The following is a 27,948-nucleotide window of genomic DNA, read 5'->3' as shown; positions in this document are numbered from 1 at the left end:
ACTGTGTGTCTGTAGTGGGAATTGCAACTCAGAGAAAAGAACATTTCTGCTTGATTTAGCAAAAAAAAAAAGTAAATTAGTTTTTCTATTACATTAATTTCCTCTACGAGCAGGTTGAATTCATGATTTTGCATCTTAAGTGTTTACTTGTGTCTGTTTAATAGACACAACAATTTATGAGTGTGTGGGTGATTGCAGAGTCTAAATGTGCAGATGCATGTATGTGTTTCTGTCGGATTAAACAGGGATTTTGTGAATCGTTTCACACGTTTGACTTTTTTGTTGCCATTTTTCTGAACCTGAGAAAAAATTACAATGAAATAATTTACAATTCTTCATGTGGACTGTCATGCAGAAGACAGAAATAAGAAAGAGCATCTTAAATTCTCAGTGCTTTTTTTTTTTTTATTGTGTTTGACAATATATTTCCTTTAATACAAACTCATTCCCCTAATGCTAATCCCACTGCCATGACTCAATAGCTTCAAGGATAAAACCATTAACACTGGTCGTACTCCAATACAGGGCAGGAAGGAAATCGATTACATGGAAGGAACTTGGTCGAGTCAAACCAAATTTAGCTTATTCTTGTGAGTAAATTTCCCAACAAAGTGCAAAAAACATAAAAAAAACAGTGCCCAATATGTGGGCTAAACAAGACGATAAAAAAAAGGTATAAAATACTCGTACGTAACTCAAAGTACACAATATAATGTACATCATAACCACTGTGTAACCACTGGAAGAGAAGACTGGAATAAAGAAAAACAGCCAAGTAGCAGTCTAAGATAGAGGAGCTACAGGGGCACTAACATGACCTTTGGATAAAGTAGGAGAGTATATTAGGCCTTGCACATCACATGGTCAAAGTCAGTCAACAGCACCATCGCAGACTTCAGTTTTCAGGATCCAAGATACAAAGACACACAAAAGTCTGTTTTCATTCCTTCAGGAAAGAAACAAAAAACAAAAACAAAAAAACTTGTAAAAGAACTTGTTTTTCTTGATGGCTCTCAGGCCCTGATTCGTATTCTCTTTTTGATAAAAGTCTCTGTTCACACTCCATCAGTCCACATCTTTAACTCTCGCACGCTTTCTCCTTCACACAGCAGCGTTTAGTCTGGGAAGCGCTGGCAGGCCTTTTTCCAGCGGCAGGCGGTGCACCACTGATCCTTCCGCTCCACTCCGTACACCTTCCGGCACTTCTTAGCCTCCCCTCGACCTTTCCTGCAAAAAGACACGTGGTGAGACGAGAAGCGCCTCATGTGAGCAGTCTCTGTAAAAATCAGGCTTACTGTATAAATTACATCTTTCCAGCCTGAAGGGAATGTGATATCAACAAGGTGGGTAACAAAAAACAAAGATAGTAGACAAACTGGAATAAAAACTTAGAGCTTCAGAAAAATATGTGTATTGTGAATAGGGATGTCCCGACTCATTTGATTTTGAGTATCTGCTGATACCGAGTCCCGATCCGATACTTCTACAGTACATCAAAAAAAAAAGAAGAACAGCGAAGAAACAGATCCAGGATGTTGCAGATTTTTTAATTTTCCTGTTAGGTAGCTTGAACAAAAAAAGTAATCAAGTAAACAAATTCTTCACATTGTAGTTTAGTGCAACAATGTCTAATATAAAAACGGGCAGCAGCTCAACTTGAAATACCTGGCAGGCATGTAAACAAATTCAGACATTTGCCCCCCCCACCCCAGCTTCAAGCTGCTGCCGTGTTCTGCTTCACTTTACGGCACGCAGCAAAGTGACGTCATGCCGCATGCGTTGTTTCTGTGTGGAGTTGAGACCATAGACATGGTTCGGGGAGTTATGATTATTGTAGTTGGGGATATACACCTTCCTTAGTCGAAATGCAATGTGGAGGCAGTGGAGACCCATCCAAGATGGCGACTGCGCTGATACGTCAGCTCCAATAGGCAGCGTCAGTCTATGAGGCGTCTACGTATATTATGTCTTTGGTTGAGACGGTCTGACGGTACCACCACATAAAAGTAAACACGAAGCTGTTATTTTTTCCCATTTGTTTTGAAATATTATAGTTATGATAAAAAAAAAATGAGAATAAATATACATATATAGATAGGCTACATATCCGATCCCTGATCGGGATGTAACGTCCGATTTCAATCAAGTCTGAAACCACATTTCACGTGATCGGATTGGGACATCCCTAATTGTGAAATATTCATTTAATTCAGGTTCAAAATAATCAGTCAGCTAGAGCACATTGGCCTTAGTGAGAATTTCCTTTAGCAACTTAATTGCAGGTCTCCAGAGCTGTTTAGGTTTGGGACATTTCCATCAGCCTCAGCTGCACTTTTACCACTAACATGGGATTTAGCGAGTTTAGATGTGAGGCTAAGATTACCATTTGAGTATTTAAGTCCACAAACTGCTGCTAATGAGGCTGCAGGCCCTGAGTCTCATTTAAGTGTTTGTACCTGAAGGAGCAGTGAGTGCGGGAGGGCGATGCACTCATCGGTTGCAGCCTGTTCTGTTGGAGCCATTGTTCCCCGACGCTGACAGACCGGCAGCGAGGTTTCACCATCTGACGAGACGAGAACACATTAAGTACAACAGCAGTCTGGAAAGGAAGCAACAACAACTGTGGTGTTGCACATGTATGAATGCACAATTGGAAAAAGTCATTGTAATCTGTCAGAAGTGCTTGGCAGAGAGTTGAATAGCTTCTGAAAAAACTCCTCTTCCCCGACAGCGCACAGCGACAGACATATTTAAACTACGTGACTTCTCCTTTTCTGTGACAGGCCACTTCTCTCTTTGCCTTTAAGTGTGTTTTTTCTGATCTGATATAGTCAGACAGAAACTTCTTTTCTAGTATCACTCTGCATTTACCCAGCACTCGCTGTATGTACAGGACACATATAAGATTAGATAAAAGACCCACCTGAGTGTTACTGGGGCTAGAGATGGAGGTGGACGGGGTCCCACCCTGGCTGCAAGGGCTTTTGGAAGCCACGGAGACCTGGACTGGGCCACATGCCTGGAGAGGGTACAAAAGAGGCGACATGATTCATGACACCAAGACAACCTTAAACTAGCAGCATCATCCTGTGGGGATGTTCTTCTAAGACAGGGACTGAGACAAAGTCAGGAAAGAGAGGAAAGATGGATAAGAAAAACACAAAGAAAGAAAAAAGAAGTGGCTTCAAGAGAACACAGTAAAAATCCTGGAATGAACTGGTCCGAGTCTGAATCTGAACTCAATAGAGAGATCAATTTGAGAGACTAACAGGCTTCTGCTTCTACAAGTGTGATGAAAGATGTCTCTGAGAGGCATGTAGTGCTGAATGGGAGAATAACCAGTCTTGGTGCAACAGTGTCTTTTGATAAACAGATTTTTTTTTGTATTCAGAATTCTTTTTGTAACTGAATCAGCTTGAAGGAACAAGCTCACGTTCACAGCTGAAATATTCCACATCTTCAAGACTAGAAACGTAGAGGCCCAAGAGTATGATTCCTTTGATAAGTATGCATCAAGATTATTAAAACAAGACTTCATTTTCTCCTGAAACATGTTCATAAGCTGAATAAATGTGTGCATAGAAAAGCACAATATGCGTCAGCGAATGTTTCACCTGCAATGGAAATTGTTGAGGCTCCCCATTTGACATTTTTTCAACTCTGTATCCCAGTGTGCACACAAGCGTGCGTGTCTTCGCACTACATGATATTTGATTCAGAATCCTGCATTCGCTTGTGGAGAGTAAATGTGTCTGTCAGGTATGCTGTTTTATCCAAAACACATCAGAAAGGTGTTTGCACTGAGTTGTAGGTGGAATTCTGGGAGTTCTGAGAGGGCTACAGCTCCTGCAGTGTGGACACAAAAAAAAGAGGAGAAACTTCCCTTAATAGTAGTGAGAAACTACGAAGTTTCTCTCTGTCCAAAAGCAAGTCAAGTGAAGGCTCTGAAAGAGTTCAATCATCACTACAGACTACATTTCAGTTGGACTTAACTTTTTTAAAGTAAACAAGTAAAGATGCATGCTGTAAAACCAAAACATTGAGCTGAAAGATGCTAAAATGCTCTGTAGAGTTTTGGACTATTACAGATAATTCTATGTGGGTTTGTCAGTACAAAATAGCCCTGTACATCAATCAACAATAACATAATGACTACCTGCCAAATATTGAGCAGTCATGCCCTGAGTCATACCCTATAAAAAGAGACCTGACCAGTCAGGACATTGACAAAGAACATCTGAGGGTTTCCTGTGGGTTGTGGGTAGGGTTGCAATATTCCCAGAATTTTCAAAGATGGAAACTTTCCATGGGAATTTAAGGGAATTAACGGGAATTAACGGAATTTATGGGAATAAACTGGGAATTTTCAAAATTGAAGGTTGGCTCTTCTAGGGAACTTAAATATAGTTGAGGAAAGTATATTTTAGCTTACCTGACTCCCGCCCTCTGGTATTCGCATACCATCTGGGACGAGCCCACAACCGACATGATTTCAAATGGGGCTATTTTTTCTAAAACTCGTGCATGTGATTAGATGAAGAATCTGTCCGTCATCTTGACTGACACGCCACTTCAGCCACTCCCAATGACTCAACCCGTGACGTAGCTCAGAGCAACACCAGGACCACTATGCAACCAGCTAGCCTTTCATAACAAACACCATGGCGGCAGATAGTATGAAACGGAGCGAGGAGCGATCAGTGAACGATTATTGTCGTATGTGCAAAGAAAATCTCAGGATTAAAGGCATTCATCCAAAGTCCCACCCAGCGATTAATGATTGGCTCTGATTATTTTCTAATCGGACGAAACACCAATGACTCCCAGGCTCCTCAGATGGCTGTGTGAGGAAAGGGAACGCCCCCGCGTGTAGTTGGTGAACGCAGCCAGATGACGTGAGTCAGGTTATATTTTAGCATAATCTTGACTAAAACAAACAGATGCCATTCAAATACACTTGAATATCCATGCCATTCTTCAATCACATGCACAGAGCACACTGCTTACTGCATGGCTATTGAGACCACACCCCCTACTGGCACTGTGCATGCCTCCATCACATATACAGAAGATTTCTAGAAGACTGGACCACACTTTTGAGCCTGAAGCACAAAGACTATTAAAGGCACACATTTGAGCGTGTGGACTTAACAAAGTGAAGTAAGTTTTGAGTCTATTGACTGAGCAAAAATGCAGAGGATTGCTTGAAGGAAGATTTGCATGTTTAATGGGACATTTTGGAGGAAGAGTGGCATTTTTCATTTAACATTTGGAATGGGACTTTGTGGAGATTTTTAAATGAGTGGGGTTAGGGGATGGGTAATATTGAACCCAACCCTCCTGTTTTCGTTCATCCATGAAACAAGTAATTAGAACGTGTTCTACTTTACTTACAAATAAATCTTTTGAAATATCTGTTGAAAACATTTTGTATGGATGTTTTCTTATGACTTGTGTTTATATTTATGCTTGGATATAATATATTCCCAGTTAGTTCTCCTAAATTCCCATTAGTTCCCATAATTCCCATTATTCCCATGGAAAGTTTCCAATATTCCCAAGCTTAAAGCTGCAGTCGGCAGGTTTTCAAAATTGCGAGTCTAAAGTCGGAAAATTCGAACTGATACAACTTTCAGGTCCCTCCCCCAACCTCTAATAAGCTCCGAATCGCCCCCCAAACCCCGCCCCCTCTATGGACGAGGTTGTGCACGTGAGTTCACACCAGTGTGAGCGCACACAAGCTGGGGCAGACTCACGCTCAGCAGCGTGTGCACAAGCTGTGATTGACAGGTAGGATTCCTCCACCCTAACGTGATTGGTTAAAAACAGCCGGGAGCGCTCGGTTTTTGCAAGCATGATTACAGGCTTCAGAGGGAGCTACAGATTTCGTTATTTTTAAAGCTGCCGTCTGCATCTTTTTTTTGTCATATTAGCTTGAACTGTCATGGGATTCTGGAAATAGAATATTAAATAGGCTGTTTAGGAAAAATCCCGAATTCTGTAGCTCCCTCTAAAGCCTGTAATCGTGCTTGCAAAAATCGAGCGCTCCCGGCTGTTTTTAACCAATCAAGTTAGGGTGGAGGAATCGCTACCTGTCAATCACAGCATGTGCACACGCCGCTGAGCTTGAGTCTGCCCCAGCTTGTGTGCGCGCACACTGGTGTGAACTCACGTGCACAACCTCGTCCACAGAGAGGGGGGGGGTTTGGGGGCGGTTTGGAGCTTGGTAGAGGTTGGGGGAGGGACCTGAAAGTTGTATCACTTTGAATTTTCCGACTTTAGACTCGGAACTTTGAAAACCTGCTGACAGCAGCTTTAACTTCCCATGGAAATTTACCGGAAACTTTCCGGAAATTTTCCGCCCCTTTGCAACCCCTTGGGTGGGCTTCTCACAGATGCCATCAAATTCCATCAGATTAGTATCAAGGGAGTTTGCAAGGGAGCCAGGTGAACACCCCTGAGTCTTTGCCTTGTTCTTTGAGCCCTTCCTAAACTGCTTAAGAAGGGCTTAAGGCTGATCGGTGTATGTGTAATGTAAAAAGTTTCAGTAGTTTTAAGGATCTGAGTTCTTTTTTTTGCAGTTCAAATGAGGCTGATCACCACAGTACAGTAAAGAAAATAAAAACTGCTTATTGAGTTATTTTGAAACTAGTCCGAGCAGCTTCTGCCCATATTTGAACTTCTGTATTTTGGCCATGCAAGGCAACATTCAGCAGCTTCCAGAAACATGACTCCCAGCAGACAAATTTCATTAATTGAAACAAGAAGATCAGCTAAACAGCCAAATTGCTTTTCAAAAAAAAAAAAAAAAAAAATCTATCTCAGTTACCTGTTATTCCAACTGGGTGCTGTAACAAACAACTAAAACGCCACACTTTTAATGATCATTTTCTGTGTAGTTGCTACCATTTCTCCTCCCAGTGCAATGCTCAACACTCTGAACAAACAGAACACAAGCTCCCACTTTCATAACATCCCATCCCACAACGCAGACAGACAGAGATGAAGGACAGAAAAAAATCTGCAGAGCTAAACATGAAACGTGCACCGTGTTAACCCTAGCAGTTAGAGTCAGTGAGCCAAGATCAGGAAAACTCATGCCCACGTGAGTGTAACGTTGTAATCAGGCATTTCAAGCTTCCAGCAGCCATGAGACACACACAGAAATACCGCTCCACCAGCAGAACTGACCCACAATTCAACTCTCCCTCCCGCCAAGGCAGAACGCGCAATAGATTTTCTGCCTCAATGAAGAAATCCCAAGACAAATGAGGCACAAAATTGGTATTGTTTTCCAACATCCATACCTCAGTATTTTTGATCAAGCTTTTTTTCATAAAGACAAAAAAGAAAAGAATTTGAAACTTGAATCCGTCCTAAGTAGGCAAGAGTGTGAGTGCATTTGGTTATAACCACTGCACAGCTAAACTGGAAGAAATAAGCCAATGTTTTTCTGCCTTTCTGAAAAACTGCCAGGCTGGAGAGAGTCTAGTCTTCTTGGCAGAGCGTGCAAGCCGACAGCTTGCTCTCTCACTGTCACAAAGCATCCATTTACAAGCTCTGCAGTTCAGGGTAAATGCAGGTCACCAGTGAAATGTGTTGCTTTGTGATGCATAAACAACACTGTAGCTCACTGGCTCGTTAGAGGGGCTTTTTCTGCTCAGAGGCACTGGGTAAGACAGACTTCTGAAAGATGACTATGACAACGTAACATGAGATTGTGCAGAAACTCCGGTCATATTAAGTTAATGTCCTAACTGAGCAACTTTGTATGAAGGAGAATCGTGATCATTTCATCTGTGGTCTCACTTTCACCTGATTTTTTGTAAATAAACACAGAATTTAGGAAAGCTTGCATTCCTGCACTCACACTGAAATTTAATAATTTAGGCTGAAAAGTCCAGTGGGGTCAACCTCTATTTCTCTCAAACAATCTCTAAAACCTAATCTTTTTCATTAGAACTCAAATTCAGGGTAGCAAATTAGGCATTTACTGAAATACAATTCTTTTTACCAAAATAGGTCTACAGTTTTTTCTACAGGAGTTTTTTTTTTATAAATCAGGGAAACCTCAAGGAAAACAGATTGTTGAAAGCGACAACTTTTACCATTTCATGAAAAACATTAGCTCATCTTGAATTTGATGGCAGCAACACATCTCAAAAAGGTTGGGACAGGGCCATGTTTACCACTCCGCAGCATCCTCTCTTTATTAAACATCAGTCTGTAAACATCTGTAAGAAGACTAGACCAGTTGCTGGACATTTTGAAGAGGAATGTTGTCCCCCTCCTGTCTGATATAGGATACTAGCTGCTCAACAGCCCTGGATCTTTTTTGTTGTATTCTGCGATTCATGATTTGACAAATGTCTTGAATTATGGATTCTGTGTGCTGTTTAGTATTGGGTTGTTGAAATATAAAAGGCCTATCCCGAAAAAGACACAATCTAGATGGGAGCATATCAAGATGTGAACCCCAACACCATCAGAGATGCAGGCTTTTGAAATAAGTACTGATAACAAGCTGGGTGGTACCTCTCCTCTTTAGTCTGGAGAAAAGTTGTTGCAGAGTGAATGTTATCTCACTGCTTGGTTAGAGGGCTGCGACCCAGAACCTTTGTTAGGTATTTTTCAGTACCCTGCCCCAAAAGAGAGAGAACACCAGTGTGCTACTTGGAAGCTGTTCCGACTACTGGCTAGTGTGTGTATGTGTCGGCAAATGCTAGTAAAAGAGCAAACACGGTACCAGACGTCTATTATTTTAATACCAGTTCACCACTCAGGTTACTTCAACCTTTTAAATGGGCTTTGGGCCAGAGAAGACTGCTGCATTTCTGAATCACGGTCACATATGTCTTCTTCTTTAAATGAAAGAGCTTTAACCTGCATTGGTGGACGTGGTGTTCACAGTGTTACTGTGCCTATGCAGTGATTTCCATGCCAAAATAAAGTCTGTTTTTTTATAGAGTTCTGTCTGAGGGACCAAAGATCACGGGCATCCAGTATTAATTTTCGGTCATGTCCCTTTAGCACAGAGAGGTTTCCAGACTCTCTTGATCGTTTCATGATATTTTGCACTGGAGATCAGCGGTCCCCAACCGGTCCCCAAAGTAAAATGATACGACCAACACAAAAACTGTGGTATTTTGTAAATATAATAATAAACGTAAATCCACTGTGTACTTCTATGTAACTTTTAGTTTTGAAGGCTCCATTGCCTCATTGGAGAGCCGGTCGGTGCATATTATGCAGAGCGGGCTTGGTGCGTGGGAATCACCTGTCACGATAAACCCATATTTTAAGTATGTCTGCTTAGCCTGGCTGACGCGCCCACATCTCGATGAGATGGTGGTCTGGGAACTAGGTGTGCATTTTCTCGTATTTGAGGCGTGGTTTACGAATGCCTAGAGCTGTTTATTGGGCGCTACGAATGTCTATCAAATGGCATCTGGTTCTTCCCATGCTGCTTTGCGCGCGATTCATAGCCAATTGTATCACTTATACCAGATGACGTATGTAGAGCGACAGAAATTCAACGAGGAAGAAGAAGATGCTTTACTGTGTATGAGAAGGCGATGGCGTTTAACGATTATTGTCGTTACTTAAAAGCTACTTAAAACACTTTCTAAGGCTGCATCGAACGGTAATGTTGTGTCCACTGCCATGTTGGATTAACACTCTACAAGCTGCGGTGTCGCGCATAGACGTCATCATCGTCTTGCTGCCCCCCCCCGTTCTGTGATTGGTTCCCTAACTCAGGCAAAAATAAGGGCGGTGGTTTCCAGGCTGCCTTTGCAGTGTGAATGAAATCGCACGCAAAGCAGCATTGGAATTCCCAGGCTAATGTCTCCTGGTATTGTCTGTTAAATGCAGCTTTCTTTTTCTTAGTGGTCATAGGCTCTTCTTCTGTCTCCTCACTGGGCCTTTTCCCCTTTGCAAAGAAACTTTTCAAAGACTGTTTTTTACTCATTTTGCTAGCTTGTGGGTTTAATATTAGCGTGTCACGTGACCGAGACAAGCATCTTGACACGTGTCAAGAGTGAGTCATAGATGGATGTAACAGAGAGAATTCGGTCATTTTTCAAAATAAAACATTGTTCAGACTCGGATAATAAATAAAATGGAAATAATGTAAGTTATTTATTCTGTCTGTGCGGCCCGGTACCAAACGACAGTCCGTGGCCCGGGGGTTGGGGACCGCTGCTGTAGATGATGCAATGTTCTAAAGTCTTTGCAATTATAAATTGAGCAACATTGTTCTGAAATTTAGTTGTAGTGTTGCTGCTATCAAATTCAAGAGTTACTATTTTGTAAAATATTTTAGTAAAATATCATATATACACACACGTGTGTATAAAATATATAATAATTCCTTGCATTCTGTTTTTCCAAATTATCCATATATAACCTGAGGGTTTATTGACAATCAAAATATATAGTTTATTAATATTTATATTTTTACTTTCCCCCACACATGCACACAATTTCTTTCCCAGTACTGCTGCACCCACCTGATAAAGATGCTCAGAGTGGATCTGCCAAAAGCTGCTGGGGGCTGACTGGCTGAGTGAACTGGGTCTGCTTGAGCTGGGCACAGAGCTGGAGTTGGACCTTGGTCTGTGAGCCAGGGGGATCTGGAGCTCTGAGCCTGGTGGGGAACCACAAGAGGCCCAGCTGAGACGAACAGAGGAGGGCTGGCCCGGGGCCTGCTGGGCAGGAGTTGCAGCAGAACTGACCTCCATGGTTTCACAGCAGATCTTGGTGTAGTAAAAGTCCTCCTCCCTCTGGGACTGATCTGATCCACTGCTGTGTGTGTGGTAGGGACAGGCCAGTGGGCAAACAGAGAAAAGAGTGACTTGTGTGTTTGGAGAATTTCTGAAAGCAAGCACTCACTGCAGCCCAGATATAAAATCTCTCGTCCTCTTACCAACTCAGAGCTCTTCACATCCTGAAAATTTTATTCCCTCTTCTTTTTTTAATGTTCTTTTGCAGCTGAGGACTGTTCTAAAGGGCTAAAGTGTCTGGTTTCCACTCCAGCTCAGACTGGAAAGTGGTCAAACATTGTACACAAAAACCTCTTAAACTAGACTGTATATCACCACATACAGGTGGTGACTAACTGACAAAACTGCCATTAAAACTACACGATCTGGCAGAGACTACATGAGAATCATTAAGTTAATTAAGAAAACTGTTGTAAAATAACCGTGAATACTACCAATGCTTTGGTGGTGATTGAAACAATACAGCTTTGAATAAAGCTTGGCTAAAAAAAGTCTGATCAGATTTTCAATCTGTTTTAGTTCTTTAAACACATATCCCAGATAGACAGCCATGGGAAAAGAAAGTACGACTGATTTCAAGCCTACATTTTTAAGTATGAGGACATTAAAAAAAAAATCATCAGTTCCATACCAGGTCTTCACATTAGGTAATTTGGTAAATACAACCACATATTTTGTTAAAAAAAATAAGCATATCACTGATTCTTTTTTAAAAACTAAGCCAAAATTCAGAAAAAGGTTTTATAAACCTTCCCTATAAGACCGATGTGCATCAACAGTTGCCTCATAATGATCATTGCTACCTACATGTCACTGTATTAACACACAACTGAATACTCCAGACCAGAAAAAGCACCAAAATGTCTGCTTTCATAGAGGTGTTTACACTTGCTAATGATCAATTCATCAAGTGCATTCGATCAGCAGCTTCTGGCTCCTACTTGCGCTCTTGTTAAATAAAAATTGGTACATTATGTCCCATTTATTGTTCATCTGACATTGAATTTATCTGATTGTAGGACCTGGTTAAGGACCAGATAATCTATTTTTATGTCCTGGTATGTAAAACCTTAGAACTCAGCGAGAATGCACTTTCTCATTCACATGACTGTGCCTCACATGTCTTCTCAGCTATCCTTTGAGAGTTTAAACATTTAGAAGAAAAAGAGAATGGTAAGTTTTTCCATTCCAGACTGCCTTTTGTAATGTTTTTTTCCCCATCATCAATTTAGCACACTGGGCACTATGTATAATACTTATAAACATATCTAAATTTGGATTAGGGTACAACCATGAACAAATTACGAAGCGTGCCTCAGCAGGCAAAGATCCAATGAGTCATAAGAGCGCTGCTCTAAACCAAGAAATATAATTTCTTCTCAAAAAGACATAAAACAAGCAAAACAACACTGAAAAGAAATGGAAAAATAATATTTGTTTTCCTATTGCCAAGGGAATGATAGAATAAAATAGAAGTGAACTAATTAGGTGACAGAAACCATCTTTTTCAAAAAGTGAAACTGATGCCCCTACCTACAGTTCTCCAACCCCATAAGAATGAAGCTCACGACATGTGATTAAAACATTCAAGATGTCAGCTCACCCAAGATGCATCACACGGATGTGTCTTTTAATCCCGACCGAGGATGTGAGCACTTTGCCACAACTGGGCCACAGACACTTATACACACTTCTAAAAGAGCTCTGTGGGATAAATATCACAACAGAAGTCAAAAATAGGAGAATAAAAGAAGGGACAGAAAATACAGAAAGACTTAGGTGAAGCAGCAGTTTTCATCCACTGCTGCAACATCAGTGAAATATTTTCAAGGAACACAAATAGATACTGTATGTACCTTTGGCTTTTTGGCAGTAAGCTCCTCTCCCTGCTCCAGCTCCATGTGCAGGCCTTCATCGGGGCAGCTGTCTATCTCTGTGACGGACGGCGAGGGGGCGGGGCTCACATTGCTGTGGTCCCAGCTCCAGTAGCCACTGCTGCCGCTGTCAGAGAGCTCACCACCACCACTCTCCATGTCAATGGACGATGATGAGCCAGCTAGAGAAAGACAAAGTATACTTACAGTTTAGTTTTCAGGAACCATTCCTCCTGAACTAAAGACTCTTAGTAAACTCTTTGTGAAGGTAAAGCAAGCACTCTCGTTTCCTTTTTGTGACGGAAACAGCTACTGTGTGTTTGGGACTGCTTTCAGCTTCTCCTCTGTCCGTCCTACAGAGAACAGCGGGTGTCCCACATCGGTGTTCAAGTTGTAAAGCGAGACGATTTTCAAAGACAGGTTTAGCACCACGGCAGCATTTTTTACTCCCCCTTTGCTTTATTCCCTGTTTGCTTAAAATCAGTTTATTGCTTTGATTTGAAAAAGCAAAAAACAACAACAACAAATAAAAAACTATGAAAACCGTCTATTAAATTACAGACAGATCAGATTTATCATAAACACATGGGTACAATGTAACTCTGATGGGAAATTGCAAGGTGAATTGAAGTCCAGATTGATGGCGACACATCAGATTAAACAGATTCGATTATTTGATTGACAACAGTAGCAAATACATTAAACTGCAAGTTTTTTGTATTCATCCCCTACTTTTCTCGGTAAATACTGCAGTTCTTAGTGCCTGCCTGCCCCTGTGGCTCACCTAGTAGAGTGTGTAAAAAATGTATAAAAGCTGACTCTTTGATGCAGCGGCCCAGTTTTGATTTGGTCATCACGCCTTTGCTGCGTTGATTACCCTCCTGTCTGTCCCTGCTTTCACTCTGCTCCCTCGCTGTCGGTATGAAATAAAGGAGAAAAAAAAGAAGGAAAAAAAAAAAAGAAAAGAAGAAATACCAAAATTTTGAAGTGTGCATATGTAGCTTTTTGACCAGAATGAGCACAAATAAAAAGCAGACTTCAAAAGCAACAACGCACACGTCAGGTTCTGGCATAACCTGTTGCGTATTGTTGCAAATATTGTTGCAAGACACATTAGTTTGTTGGGTTTAGGACCAATTTTCATTTGTACTACTGTTACACAGCACTTCAGCATTCACAAACATTCATATCACAAATGGAAAAAGTAGCAAGAATTAGCAAATTACTTTTGAACAGCTGAGAGATAAGCATCTAAAATGATATTTGTGTGATGCATGTGTTGCAAAAAGAACCAATAAACTGTTTGAAATACACTGTCTATAAAAGCAAGCACACATTGAATTCATTCTGTGATATTCTGTGACACACTGCCACTTGACAACACATGCCCTGAGCCATTCTAGTCAGCACAGACAAAGATGCTCCGTGTTTTGAGGGATATGGATACAATGAAGATTCTAAATGTCCACAAACATTAGTGTCAAATGGGGACATAATGTGGATGTGAGAATTGAATTAGAATATGACCTATAATGGATGCAATATGAATGGCATTTCTTATTTTCAGCTCCTGTAAATACTACAATTGGACAAATGTCTTATTTAAACTATGATCACTGGTGCTGTCCTTGTGGATGTAGCAAATGTACCCAGCTGGCTGGAAGAACATGATCAAAAACCAAAAGCATTTGTCCTACAAACTCTCAAAATTGAAATCCAAATCAAGCAGCCATTTGACATGCTAAAACAACCAAACTGACCAACTTGACAAACTGAGGGGGAGCGATACCTGATCATGGAACCCCTTTTTGTACACTAACGAATTACCATCCATTTCACCTGCTTTGCTTATATAAAAAAAAACTAAAAATACAAATTTGTTGGGATTTTTCTCAACACAGCAACCCAAAATTTGCTCTTAATGTTTTTGAAAGATACTCAGACCTACAAAGTATCAACTACATGTTACATTTGTAATGGAGGCCATATAAGATACAACTGAAATGTGTCCAACCTGGTCCACGGTCTGTTTGTGGATGGCTTTGAACCACAGGGCTGCAGGATAGACTGGTCAGAACCATGGCTGCCATGATCTCGTCCATCTCAACTGACTCCGGGCTCCGGAAACTGGAGACAACCCAAACCAACATATCATTAGACTGTCTTTCTAATAAAGACTGCTGTAACACCACTACTTGCAGGATCTCTCACCTGTGTGGAGCTTCTCCAGTAGCTGACATAGTGCTGAGTTGTGCTGTGGCAACCACATTTTTCTGGGGAGCCGGTAGGTTGCCCCAACCTGACGTCTTGCTCTTATGATGTCCACCGTCTCTGAACGCTTTCTCACCATGGACACAACTCTGCGCATGCACCTTCAGATGGAGGCAGCAACACAATGAGCACCCAGTTCAAGACAGGAAAAGTTTAGTGTCTGTCTCTGCTTCACTTCAACACAAATCTTCTTCTTGGTTAATCAGGATGAATCATGGATCCATGTTTAGGCCTTATTTGGGTTAAGCTGTTTACATGAGATACCCTGCAATTGAGCCTTGCTGTTGCTATGAATAAAGCAGTTAAGAGAATATTTCCTGTCCATCTGTGGCATTTTGCCTGCAGACAGCATAATCTGTCAGTGAAACAGAACGACCAGGAAGCTGCTGCAAGCCTCTGACCGGGCAACATATTATGTCACACGCAGGGTATGAAAATACTTATCCCATGCGTGGCAACTCTTTTTTTCCCCCTCATTTAGTGTTTGAGCTTTGTTGCCTTTTGCTGTTCTCCTTGTTATATGCGACCATAATGCCACACAAGCCTGACTTGTGTTTGACAAGAAGTTTTTACAAGCTTTTAAATATGTAAATCAGTTAATTAAGGGAGGGGATATTGAAAATAACTAAGTCCTAACATGGGGGAAAAAAAAAAAATCAGGTGCATTAGTCTCAGTGAAACTGAGTACATAGGATTGTATATGGACAATTTCCATCAAGGGATAAATAAAATATCTCATTTTTCTAAACTGGATGAGAGCTTTATCCCTGAGTAATCTTACCAGAATCTGTTGCATGTCAGGCCCATTACTGTTGTGCATCATTGTCGACATGCAGTCCTGTTGTCCCAACGGGCATGCTGGCGTCCCACTTGGCCCTGTTCCAGCTCTGTCCTCTGGTCCCATAGCTGCCACGGTGCTACTGCACACAGTGAGGGGACTCAGCACAGTCACACTTCGCTGCGGACAAGACACCAACATGAGATCTTAGCAAATCAAAGTATTTTATCACACTTTAATACTAAGAGTTTTCAAGTACTAGTGCACCTCTGTTTATATGAGCTCTGTATAATATCAAAATGACTCTTTCAACAGCCTTATTTAACTTGGAGAAATATCTGCACATCTTCCCTCTTAAAAAGCATTAAACAATGAAGCTGGAAATAAAATGCTCCCAATGAATCACGACAAAAATATGTTGATCTGAACAGACGGCGTCTTTGCAGATAAGTGACTGTTGGCAAACACTTGTGTACTCATTCCATCCTGCCTCTCTGTGCCCGGCAGTGCAGAGCTGCAACACCACAGGAGGTTTGAAAATATTGCAGGGGTCTAAAGGAAAGACAGACCTGATTGGATTTAGATTATGTCTGAAACAAATGTTGATGTAATTTTGCTGTCTTCTCCAATAATGCATGCGACTGATAACATGGTCCACAGACCTAATCTGATGTTTGGATACATTGACTGTGGCCTATAGCCTACAGAGGTAAAAATGAGGGCAAAGCTACATTCACATCCCAGCAGACTAATCCTGATAAATAGTTAAATAGCTTAAATCAAGGGCTGTGCAGTGTTGGTGATACATAATTAACTATGATTCTCAAGTTTCATGGTGTTTTAGGGCTGTCAAAGTTAACAACACAAGATATCTAAAGAATACTAAGATGAATATATTTAGGTGTTGTCTGTCATAAGGGCCAAATAAGATATTTCAGAAGCGAAAATTAGCTGAAGACGTGTTTTGATTTAAAAAAAAAAATCATGGTCCAATCAAACTGCATTTTTACATGTTTGAGTCTTAAAAAAATCATATCGGTAATAAATCTTTAATTTGTATATTACATATTTTTAATATATATCTTTGTTGTCATTAGAGTCAGTAGAGTACAAAATCAAAGAAAACAATGGATGAATCTGACGAAATTAAAAATAAAAAGTGAAAGTGTAAATTAATAATAAAAACAAATATCTGAACATTTTAATGGAACTTATACAATTTCACATAACAAAGCATGTTGTAAAAAAAAAGTAGAGAAAAAAACAAAAAATAATTTATCTTTATGACCTAAGTTATTAATGGATTTCAAATAGATGTAGCAGTTGCTTACTCCTTGCGGTCAAACCTGTTTTTAACGAAAAATACCAGTTCTCCTACTCTTTTCTGTGACCCCAAACGCAGCACAAAGCTCGAGTTTACCTCCGCTTTCCACCAATCCGAGTCGAGTATTGGTAGTAAACAAGCGCCACAGTGTGGGTGGGACGCAGTCGCTGATTGGCTGGGTTCTGATTTTTCAGGTACACACCCCCGTTCGAACAACGTGTTCAGACACGAGTTTCTCCGAGGGGGACAGAGTCGGACGGAGGAATATGGCTGAACATAACCCGATTTATGACACAAAATAATAATAAAAATAAAGAAAAGCTCAACTATAAGGTTGAATTGCCCAAATGTATATTCGGCAGCATGGATATGAAGATGGAATTACAATGTGTGAAAACAGTGTTGTTGAAACTTAAATACAGCAAAAGCATGATGGATAACGTCATTTCCACGCTCATAAGTAATTGCAGTACACTATAGCTCATATTTTAGATGTCTAACTCTGAGTCCTCCGGCTTTGATTTAGCCTACACGACGGTAGCGCCTGAAATGAAGCATTTAAAATTAATCAAAACATTTTATATAATACATGACTGCATTTTTTTCTTGTACGTTTGTTACGTGTTTTCGTTCAATACCCGACAAGAAGTCACTGCTTATCACCCCCCAATTACCTCACTGATCACCACCCGGCAACGCAGATTGAGATCAGGAGAAACACCCCCCTTCCTCCCCCTTCCAAACCGCCATAAATGATGCCATGGTTTTACCGTCTTTTTAGCAACACAAAACCTCTCCGACTGACTCGAATGATTTTTTAAAATGTTTTTCTTGCTTACTCTTCCGGTGAGGACCTCCGTCCTTATCCGCCTGGTTCGAGCTGCTGCAGGTCGTCCCTGCCTGGCTGTCCCGCCGCTCGCCGGCTCCACAGTCTGCTGGAGGAAAAAGAGGGTTGGTCGGATGCTCGCCTACGTGTGTCTGCTTGGTGGACCAATGCCGGGGGTGACAGCTGGGCTGAGAGCAGAGATACCAGCGTGCGGCGCGCCGTGCACTAAAGGATGATCTAGGTGAGGGGTTACCAGAGCGGCAGCAGCAGCATCTACTGTCTCTCTGTTTGTCTGACTGAAGCACACGAAAATCTGTTTGTTTACCCGATGTGCATGAACATGCTGCATGAATTCTGCCCAAAACATACAGGAATAGCAAATACAAATTTCTTTTCTTTTTCTTTTTTACAAATCTGAACTGAATGCACATGTTCCTGTAGAGATGGCATAGGTTACAAGTACCAGTAAGAATAACATTTAATATCAGAAGAGATTAAATAACAAAACTGATTAAATATTGCACAAAATATGTTAGCCATCACCACTAAAATACATTTGATTTAAAAAAAAAATGTCCTGATGCTATATAGCATATGCATGTTTTTTGCGGATGTATGCCTATATGTAATGTAGCTACTATTAATCCAACAGGGGAGGAACTTTCGTTTCAGTTTTATAAAAGAACACATTGATCAGTGGCCCAACCGCTTCTAATATGAGGGGCTGTTTTGTTTGAAAAGAAGAAAGCTAAAAGAACAAACAGCTAAAACCACATGCATTTAGTGTATCAACCCCCAACATCACATGATGAATTGCCTGCATATGAAATACAACTTTCTTGTGTGTTGCAAAGCCCATGCCTGTGTCTGTGTTTGTTTCTGTGTGTTTGAGATGCCGGATTAGTGTAGCCTGTCTGCACCCTCTCCACCAGACATCTAGTCAGCAGGGATTTTAGAGTCTGAGCGCCGACACAGTCAAAGAGAGTAACCTAGGCCTAGGCCCAATCTGATTCCTAAACCAGACGGAACTCCGTCTATGCTTACATTTTCACCCAGTGGTGACACTGTGGAACACCGATAGACCTCTGGCCATGTTGTTGACTAGACAGATTGAGACTGATAAATTATGAACCACTTACAGAGTGGCTGCCATACCAAGTAAACATTTACAGCAATCACATACAGCAGTCACAGTACAGTAAATGATAACAAAACATTAACTTGGTATTGTAGCCTACAATGGGTATGAATCATTTTAGTATTTGGGAAAATATTGGAGTAATTATCAATAGGTGGTAGTCATGAAAAAACATATACCCTCTTTCAACACTAAGATGTTACATATCAAGACATAATAAAAACTATCTTGTGCTTACCAGGTCTCAGAATAAGGTAAGTACAGTCTCAGATGAACGACAACACAAAACACACGACACCATGCCATTGTTTATTCAACAAAAAAGAAACCATTAAATTCAGAAGTTGTGTGTGAAAAATTAAGTCCACCCTTAATGTTTCAATAGAATTAAGAGTGTTAGTAGTAGCCAGGTGTTAATGATCAAATGTATTTGATCAAGTGACCACCATCAAGTGGGTGCATCTCTATAAAAGCAGAAGTTTGGGCAGTTTGCTGTTCTGGAGCATTCAGGTGTGTGTTCACATGATACCAAGGAGGACTCAGCAATGATTTAAGAGATGCAATTATTGCTGCCTGTCAGACTGGAAATTTGGAGTTTTTCCATCCTTCAGTAAGAAAGACAATTCACAAGTGGAAAACATTCAAGACAACTGTATATCTTCAAAGGAGTTGGACCGTGCAATGTTCAAAGAAACTGCACATCCATAGCTACATCTCTGTAAGAAGCCTCCACTCTAGAAGAACATGGCAGGACAGCTTAGATTTGCAAAGTTGTTTCTAAAAAGTGGATATGTTTGGCTATACAGCACAGCACCATGTGTGGAGAAAACCCAAACACAGCGTATCAGAACAAATATCTCATACAAACTGTCTAGCATGGTTATGGTGGTGGGGTGTTGATTTGGGATTGTTTTGCAGCAATGAATGGGGGTGACTTTAAATTGCTAAACATCTTCAGTTCTGCAATGGGCCTCATAAAGCATGATAGTGTAAAGCATAATATACACCAAAATAGTCAAGGAAAAAAAAAAGCCAATCATCAAATTTGGACTTAAGAGGGAATGGGTTTTGTGAGGGTAAAATGCTCCCTTTAATGATTATACAGTGGTGGATGAATGTAATGTTATTTAACGTGAACAGTCATTCGCTGTGAGGCAAGAAACAGTGCTGACTCAGTTTTATCTTTTCCAGTCATCGAGAGATTTTTTTCTGCCACCTGATGCAAAAGTTACATATAAGGATGCAACAGGGACAGAAGTTGATGAAGAAATATTCAGCGACTTCGTTGGACAAGGCAATGTGGTGCTGACAGTTTTCTCAAACGATGGTGAGATGTAAAGGAAGGTATATCAAGTACTCTAGACCCTACAGAATAAAATTGGTAATTTTTTTTCTATTCCTTTTGATTTTTCTGAGTGCTCCTTGTCTTCTGCTTCTGAGACATCTGACTCGAACTTCAACTCAAGCATCAACTATAATCATAGATGAGGTCCCAAGCAAGAGACAAAGAATTGAGGATCCACATGAGGTAGCATCAGCTAAAGAGGTTGTAACTAAGCTTGATTCTCACACATTTTTTCACTCTGAATCTCTAGAAAAGCTGTTTATCACCATGTTTTGCCTTCTCATGTTTTTGCTTTTTATTAGTTGATTGAAGCAGTTCTAAGATGCAAGTCCGGTGGTGAAGAAGTGCTACAGGAGTACCAAACAACAGAAACCCTAACAGATGATATCCTTTGAATGGTGTTACAGTGGTCCCCCCCCCCCCCCTTTTCTGTCTTCTCAAACCCCAGCTGGTCGAGGCGGATGGCCACCCTTCCTGAGTCTGGTTCTGCCAGAGGTTTCTTCCTGTTAAAAGGGAGTCGTTCCTTTCCACAGTCGCCTCAGGCACACTCAGGACAGGAGATTGGACTGGAGACAAGTTTCGGTACAATCTGTTGGTTTCCTTAGCGAAGAAATTGTTTTTGAATTGGCTCTATATGACAGAATTGGATTATTTTATGAATCATTTTGATTAAAATTAATTGAATTCCAATTGGCTTGAATTGGACTTTATTATTTAAGTGCCTTGAGATGACATTTGTTGTATTTGGAGCTATATAAATAAAAATGAATTGAATTGAATTGAAAATGCCACAGGAAGAAAAATGATTAACATACTGGTGGCTCACATGATTGACAATCATGGGTATGTGTATTTCATATTTTTTTTTATTTGTGCCAAATAACTGCATGGCCATTGCATAAATTTAGATTACTAATTTAATATCTCCTGTCAGGCACCTCCCTACTAAAGCAATCAGAGAAGAGTATGCTCTGGGGATAGTGATGCTGTTCCCTTCCCTCAAGGATCCATATACCAAGAAAGGCTATGTAATAGTCATTATTATTGTTTGCATGACAGTTTCATTTCATACTAGCATGTTTTGACATGAAGCTGTGTGCATGACACTGACATTTGAATTGTCTAAGATTTCTTATGAGACGAGTATGACAACGCATTTATTTTCTTTCATTTCACATTTCTTGGCGTCTGAAAACAGTCCAAAGGATGATTTGTCGAAGATCTGCACCACCACCATATACCTCTAGTGACGTTTCTCCAGGAGGCCCAAATTTCCAAAGGACTGTTAATGTTGAAAGGCAGCTTGATGGGGATGCTTGCCAAGAGGCCATGTCTTTGCTCAACCATACCACAGACGATTCCCTGATTTTCCAGAAGATGAAAGAGACCTTTCAGCACCGTCAGAAGCTTGTTAATGACCCAGGATATCCTCTCCACCTTCCTAAGATTCCTGGATACAAAGGGATTGGTAAGTTTGAAATGAGATGATGACATAGTAGTAGTTTAATATTTTCTTTCTTAAAGGTGAATCAAGACTTCACTCTCCTATTTGATGACGAGACATCCTTCAGGTTGCTTCAGAAATGGGATGTGTTCTTCAAGCCAAATGTCTTAAAAGGCTAAGCGGCTCACTTCAACACCAGAGTTGCGTTGCTTGGTGCAGTCAACAGAAGGTCCCCAAGGAAGTGATCTTGATGAAGCAACAAGTGAGTTGTATTTGTTTTGCTAGTTTTAAAGCATTTGTTATAATTGCAGTTTCAGTTAATTGTAACTCTTTGTCTTCAGCCTACGACCAAGAAATGGCCTCCCTGTTGTTGTTGATAGATCTCCTTCCACAACCACCAGGAGGAGTGAAGTCTCCAAAAATTAGTGCATGTGATGCAGTTGAGAGACTTGTAGTCTTTCATAAGGTAATTATATTATTAAGATGATTATAATAATTTGTCTTAGCCACATGTGTAAATGAGGGTTCTTAAAAAGTAGATGAAAATTGAAATTAAGTCTTCATAGGCATTCCCATCTTGCACTAGCCAGTGAAAAGATGTTTGAATAATGACTTCTATAATGTTGTTTTCTCTGTGGCTGCACATTATTATTGTGTCTAACGTTCAGTTTCCTTATCAACCCTAGTCATGCTGCAGTTTGGAGGAGCATCTCCGCAACCAGCAGGGTCGGCAGCCATACCTCCTCGCTGTTGGGTGCCAGAAGAGCAGGATTGACAGCTTCTACATCACCATGGATAAGCATCTCATCCCACGCCAGACAAACCGCTCCATCGGTGAACTGACCATTGAACCATTGATGAACTTTTCAAAGCACATTTGTCTCACGATGCTACATTGGTGAATTTTTACACATTTTTGCAGACAACAGTGTATAACATTGATGTGGGGAAAGTGAAGGAGTCACCAAAGAGTTAGAGACTTGACAACCAGACTGCTTAACCAGCTAGTAGCGCTCACACTCAACAATGCTGACCTGTTTCAAGTGTCAGAAACTGTATCCCAGCTGTCAGCAGTTGATTTCACATTTAAGAGTTGAACATGGTTACTATCCTGGACCCAAGTTTAAATTGGTTTGTTCTCAGCAAGACTGTCGGCACCAGTTCGTAACATATGCAGGTTTTCGGAAGTACCTTAATAGTGTTCATAGCAATGTTCAGAAAATTGCTCAAACTTCAACAGTTGCTTTGGAGGGCCAATTTAATCCCCCAAATCAATGTAGCTCTTCCAGTGTTTCTTCTGAAAGCCATGATTCAGGACTTACTAAAGATCCAACCAAAGATTTAGAGGAACTAACAAGTGAGCTTCGCTCACAAGCTAAGCATACTGTTATTTCTGCTTTACCTATAACTGACCCCAATATCTGTGATAAATGAATCTTTTGAAAAGTTTGAAAACCCGTTCACAAATCTGAATACAGAATGGAAATGAAACAAATACTTCAACCTAAAATGGGGAGTTGTCGAGCCAGTAGAAATAACACTGGGAGTGAGATATGACAACAGGCGAAATCAGAAATCTGGTACTTATGATCAAGTACCTGTGAAGGATACTTTTATCCGATACTTATGTGCCGATTTTAGAAACATTGAAGTTCATGTGCAGAAATCCTGACATTTGTGTTTTCCTAAAGAAAGAGTGTAGATCAGAGCCTGACACTTATACTGACTTTTTTGATATTATTTTAAATCCCACCCTTTGTTTACAGCACAAAGACATGCATTACAAATTCAAGTATACTATGATGATTTTGAAACAGCCTATCCCCTTGGCTCCAAACGTGGCATTCACAAAATTTTCTGTCTTTATTTTGTTGTAAGAAACTTGCCCCCAAAATTTAATTCAGTTTTGATGAACATTCATTTGGTATCACTTTTTCACGCACAAGATCTGCACAAGTATGGTTTTGATGTTATACTGGAACCATTGATAAATTATATGAAAAAACTGGAAAGTCAAGGGCTAAGTCTTCCATTTTCTGATGAGCAGGTATATGGTACAATCTCACAGATCACTGGAGATAATCTTGGGATGCACACAATTCTTGGTTTTAATGAGTCATTCAGTAGCTGTCATTTCTGTCGCCTTTGTCTGATTGAGTAGAATGACACTAAAACAGTATACAGTGAGGATGATCCTGAGGTGATCCTTCGTGGAAAAGATATGTTTAAAATGCATTGCCAGTCTCTTCAGGAAAACCCACAATTGAAGTTACTATATGGTTTGAAAAAAAATTCTACACTTGATTCATTGAAGTATTTCCATGTTTGTAATAATTATTCATTTGATATAATGCATGATCTACTTGAGGGTGTGGCTCAGTACGAGATCAAATTGCTTTTTGGATATCTCACACAACACTTCATGTAGACAGTACTTGCTTTCCAGGATTTGACCATCCCACAAAGATTATTTTGGATAGTGCTGGCAATGGCATTGGTTTGAATTCTATTCAGACGTTGTGTCTTGTGAAAAACATCCCATTGTTGTTCGGTGACATTATTCCTGCAGGAAACAAAAACTGTAATTTGTCACTGTTGTTACTTCAAATAATGAACATATTTTTTTCACCTTCTCTCACTCTAGGCATGACAATATATTTAAAGCATTTGATTGTTGACCACCACAAACTATTTAAGCACATAGAAACTTGATACTTAAGCATCATTTTATGATCCATTACCCATATTACATATGTGATGAATGAGGTTTGAAGCCAAACACAAGCTGTTTAAAGATTGTTTTAAAAATTTCAAAAACATAACCAAATCACTTGCTAAAAAGCATCAGATGGCCATTGCTTATCACTGGGAAAACTTCACCCTCAAACAAAATGAGTACAGGCCAATTCAATCTTTTTCCCTCAGAGATGAGAATGTGGTCAACAATGAAATGGTTGAAATAAACTTGTCAAAAGAGGTTTTCTCAACTAGTTGGGTTAAAGTTGATGGTCTAGAATATAAAGCTGGACTTGTTATTTGCAGTGCAATGGAAGGAGACATGCCAGCCTTTTGTCAAATAAGTGATATACTTTTGGATGAAGATCACATTTATTTATTTATTGGGGCTTTTTATGCCTTTAATGGATATGGCAGTTGGAGAGAGACAGGAAGCAGGGGGCAGAGAGAGGGGGAAGACATGCAGCAAAGGGCCATCCAGTGCGGGACTTGAACCGGGGCCAGCTGCAGCGAGGACTGTAGCCTCTGTACATGGGGTGGCTGCTTAACCCACTACGCCACCGACTGCCCCAAGATCACATTTTTTATTGACAAACAAGCTATTCACAGAGAATTTTGATGACCATAATCATGCATTCAGAGTATTACGAAGTGAGGAAAGGTGTATAATAAAAATGTCTGAGCTCAAATTTTATAAACCGTTTGATATTCAAAGTTCATACAATGTTTCAGATGAAAGTTTGTACATTATGCCTTCATTCACAATGTTTTAATTCAACTGTATGAATGACTGCATGGGTGAAAAAACAAAAATAAATGTTATTTTGAAAATCCATCCATCCATTATCTTCCGCTTGTCCGGGGATCGGGTCGTGGGGGCAGCAGCTTAAGCAGAGAAGCCCAGACATCCCTGTCCCCGGCCACTTCCTCCAGCTCTTCTGGGGGGACCCCGAGGCATTCCCAGGCCAGCCGAGAAACATAGTGTCCTGGGTCTTCCCTGGGGCCTCTTCCCAGTGGGACGGGCCCGGAACACCTCACCAGGGAGGCGTGCAGGAGGCATTCTCACCAGATGCCCGAGCCACCTCATCTGACTCCTCTCGATGTGGAGGAGCAGCGGTTCTACTCCGAGCCCCTCCCAGATGACCGAGCTTCTCACCCTATCTCTAAGGGAGAGCCCAGACACCCTGCAGAGGAAACTCATTTCGGCCGCTTGTATTCGCGATCTCGTTCTTTCGGTCACTACCCACAGCTCGTGACCATAGGTGAGGATAGGAACATAGACTGACCGGTAAATCGAGAGCTGCGCCTTTTGGCTCAGCTCCTTCTTCACCACGATGGGCCGGTGCATAGCCCGCATCACTGCAGACGCCGCACCGATCCGCCTGTCAATCTCCTGTTCCCTTCGTCCCTCACTCGTGAACAAGACCCCGAGATACTTGAACTCCTCCACTTGGGGAAGGATCTCATTCCCGACCCGGAGAGGGCATTCCACCCTTTTCCGGCTGAGGATCATGATCTCAGATTTGTAGGTGCTGATTCTCATCCCAGCCGCTTCACACTCGGCTGCGAACCGCTCCAGTGAGAGCTGAAGGTCACGGCCCGACGACGCCAACAGAAGGCAAGGCAAGGCAATTTTATTTATAGAGCACAATTCATACACAATGCAATTCAAAGTGCTTCACAGCTATATAAAATCACAAGAAGGCATTAAAAAGAAATAATAAAATAATAAAAAATAAAAATAAAAAATAGATAAAATCAGAGAAATAAAAAGCATGATTTAAATTGTAAACAAAAAGAAAGAAATAAGAACAATATAAAATCAGTAGTTAAAATGTGATTAAGTTTTGAGCTTTATTCAAACGCAGCTGAAAATAGGTGTGTCTTCAACCTGGACTTAAATACACTGAGCGTTTCAGCTGATCTGAGGCTTTCTGGGAGTTTGTTCCAGACATGTGGAGCATAGAAGCTGAATGCAGCTTCTCCATGTCTGGTTCTGACTCTGGGAACTGATAAAAGACCGGATCCAGATGACCTGAGGGGTCTGGAAGGTTCATACTGGGTCAGGAGGTCACTGATGTATTTTGGTCCTAGACCATTCAGAGCTTTATAGACCAGCATCAGAACTTTAAAGTCTATCCTCTGATGGACAGGCAGCCAGTGTAAAGACCTCAGAGCTGGACTGATGTGGTCCACTTTTTTGGTCTTAGTGAGGACTCGAGCAGCAGAGTTCTGAATAAGCTGCAGTTGTCTAACGGACTTTTTAGGTAGACCTGTAAAGATGCTGTTACAGTAATCAAGCCTACTAAAGATGAATGCATGGACTAGTTTTTCCAGGTCCTGCTGACACATCAGATCCTTTAACCTTGATATATTCTTAAGGTGATAGTAGGCTGACTTTGTTACTGCCTAAACGTGTTTTTCCAAATTTAGGTCTGAGTCCATCACTACACCCAGATTTCTGGCCTGGTTGGTAGTTTCTAGGTGTATAGATTGAAGTTCTGTGGTGACCTATAATCATTTCTCTTTGGCTCCAAAGACAATTACCTCAGTTTTGTTTTTGTTTAGCTGGAGAAAATTGTGGCACATCCAGTCATTAATCTCTTCAATGCATTTACCAAGAGCCTGTACAGGGCCTCGGTCTCCTGGTGACATTGTAATATATATCTGCGTGTCATCTGCATAGCCATGGTAGTTTATTCTGTTGTTTTTTATAATCTGTGCCAGTGGGAGCATGTAGATGTTAAACAGAAGAGGTCCCAGGATGTAACCTTGGGGAACTCCACATATGACTCTTGTGTGCTCAGATGTAAAGTTACCTATTTGCACAAAGTACTTCCTGTTCTCCAAGTATGTTTTGAACCAGTTTAGTACAGTTCCGGAAAGACCCGCCCAGTTTCCCAGTCGTTTCAGTAGTATATTGTGGTCAACTGTATCAAATGCAGCACTGAGATCTAGTGAAACTAAGACTGACATTTTTCCACCGTCTGTATTCAGACATATGTCGTTAAATACTTTGGTCAGAGCAGTCTCAGTGCTGTGGTGCTGTCTAAAACCTGACTGGAAGGTGTCATAGCAGTTATTTTGTTTTAAAAAGTAATTAAGCTGTTGAAAAACCACTTTTTCAATGATCTTACTTGAAAATGGGAGATTTGAGATAGGCCTGTAGTTGTTCATTTGTGTCTTGCCAAGATTGTCCTTTTTCAGCAGAGGTTTGATTACAGCTGTTTTTAGTGGCTCTGGAAACACACCCGACATTAAAGACAAGTTCACAATCAGTAATAGGTCTGACTCCAAAATCTTTGAGACCCTTTTGAAAAAAGCTGTTGGGCAGGATGTCTAAACAGCAAGAGGAGGAGTTCAGCTGACGTAAGATGTCCTCCAGGTCTTTGCTGTTAATGGGTTGGAACTGTGTCATGGTGTTTAAA

At 40.8% G+C, this 27,948-nt stretch overlaps 1 protein-coding gene and 1 long non-coding RNA gene across 6 annotated transcripts; one reads left to right on the top strand and one right to left on the bottom strand.

The window, feature by feature from the left end:
- Positions 1 to 391: 391 nt before the first annotated feature.
- znf395b (zinc finger protein 395b) lies at positions 392 to 18,101 on the bottom strand. Of its 4 annotated transcripts, none has more exons than XM_075458768.1 (11): positions 17,871 to 18,101; positions 15,711 to 15,887; positions 14,870 to 15,030; positions 14,673 to 14,785; positions 13,443 to 13,571; positions 12,641 to 12,840; positions 12,388 to 12,488; positions 10,512 to 10,803; positions 2,924 to 3,019; positions 2,457 to 2,563; positions 392 to 1,227 (listed from the first exon to the last, which is right to left on the bottom strand). In XM_075458768.1, the coding sequence occupies exons 2-11, from the start codon at positions 15,831 to 15,833 to the stop codon at positions 1,116 to 1,118; spliced, it is 1,434 nt and encodes a 477-aa protein (XP_075314883.1). In that variant the 5' UTR covers positions 15,834 to 15,887; positions 17,871 to 18,101; the 3' UTR covers positions 392 to 1,115. The 4 variants fall into 4 exon arrangements, with proteins under 4 accessions (XP_075314883.1, XP_075314882.1, XP_075314881.1 ...); XM_075458767.1 differs by having other exon boundaries at positions 10,512 to 10,806; positions 15,711 to 15,849; positions 17,871 to 18,100; XM_075458766.1 differs by having other exon boundaries at positions 10,512 to 10,806; positions 17,871 to 18,099.
- LOC142374900 (uncharacterized) lies at positions 17,780 to 25,223 on the top strand. 2 transcript variants are annotated; one of them, XR_012768836.1, is made up of 7 exons: positions 17,780 to 18,098; positions 20,187 to 20,541; positions 20,643 to 20,922; positions 21,275 to 21,368; positions 21,539 to 22,046; positions 22,126 to 22,250; positions 22,471 to 25,223. It is a non-coding gene; the product is annotated as an uncharacterized LOC142374900 (long non-coding RNA). The 2 variants fall into 2 exon arrangements; XR_012768835.1 differs by having other exon boundaries at positions 20,643 to 21,368.
- Positions 25,224 to 27,948: the final 2,725 nt, after the last annotated feature.

Source organism: Odontesthes bonariensis, chromosome 24 (assembly GCF_027942865.1).
Source record: "Odontesthes bonariensis isolate fOdoBon6 chromosome 24, fOdoBon6.hap1, whole genome shotgun sequence".
NCBI lineage: Eukaryota > Metazoa > Chordata > Actinopteri > Atheriniformes > Atherinopsidae > Odontesthes > Odontesthes bonariensis.
The sequence above is the reverse complement of the archived record's forward strand: the minus strand, read 5'-3'. Positions and strand labels throughout refer to the sequence as shown.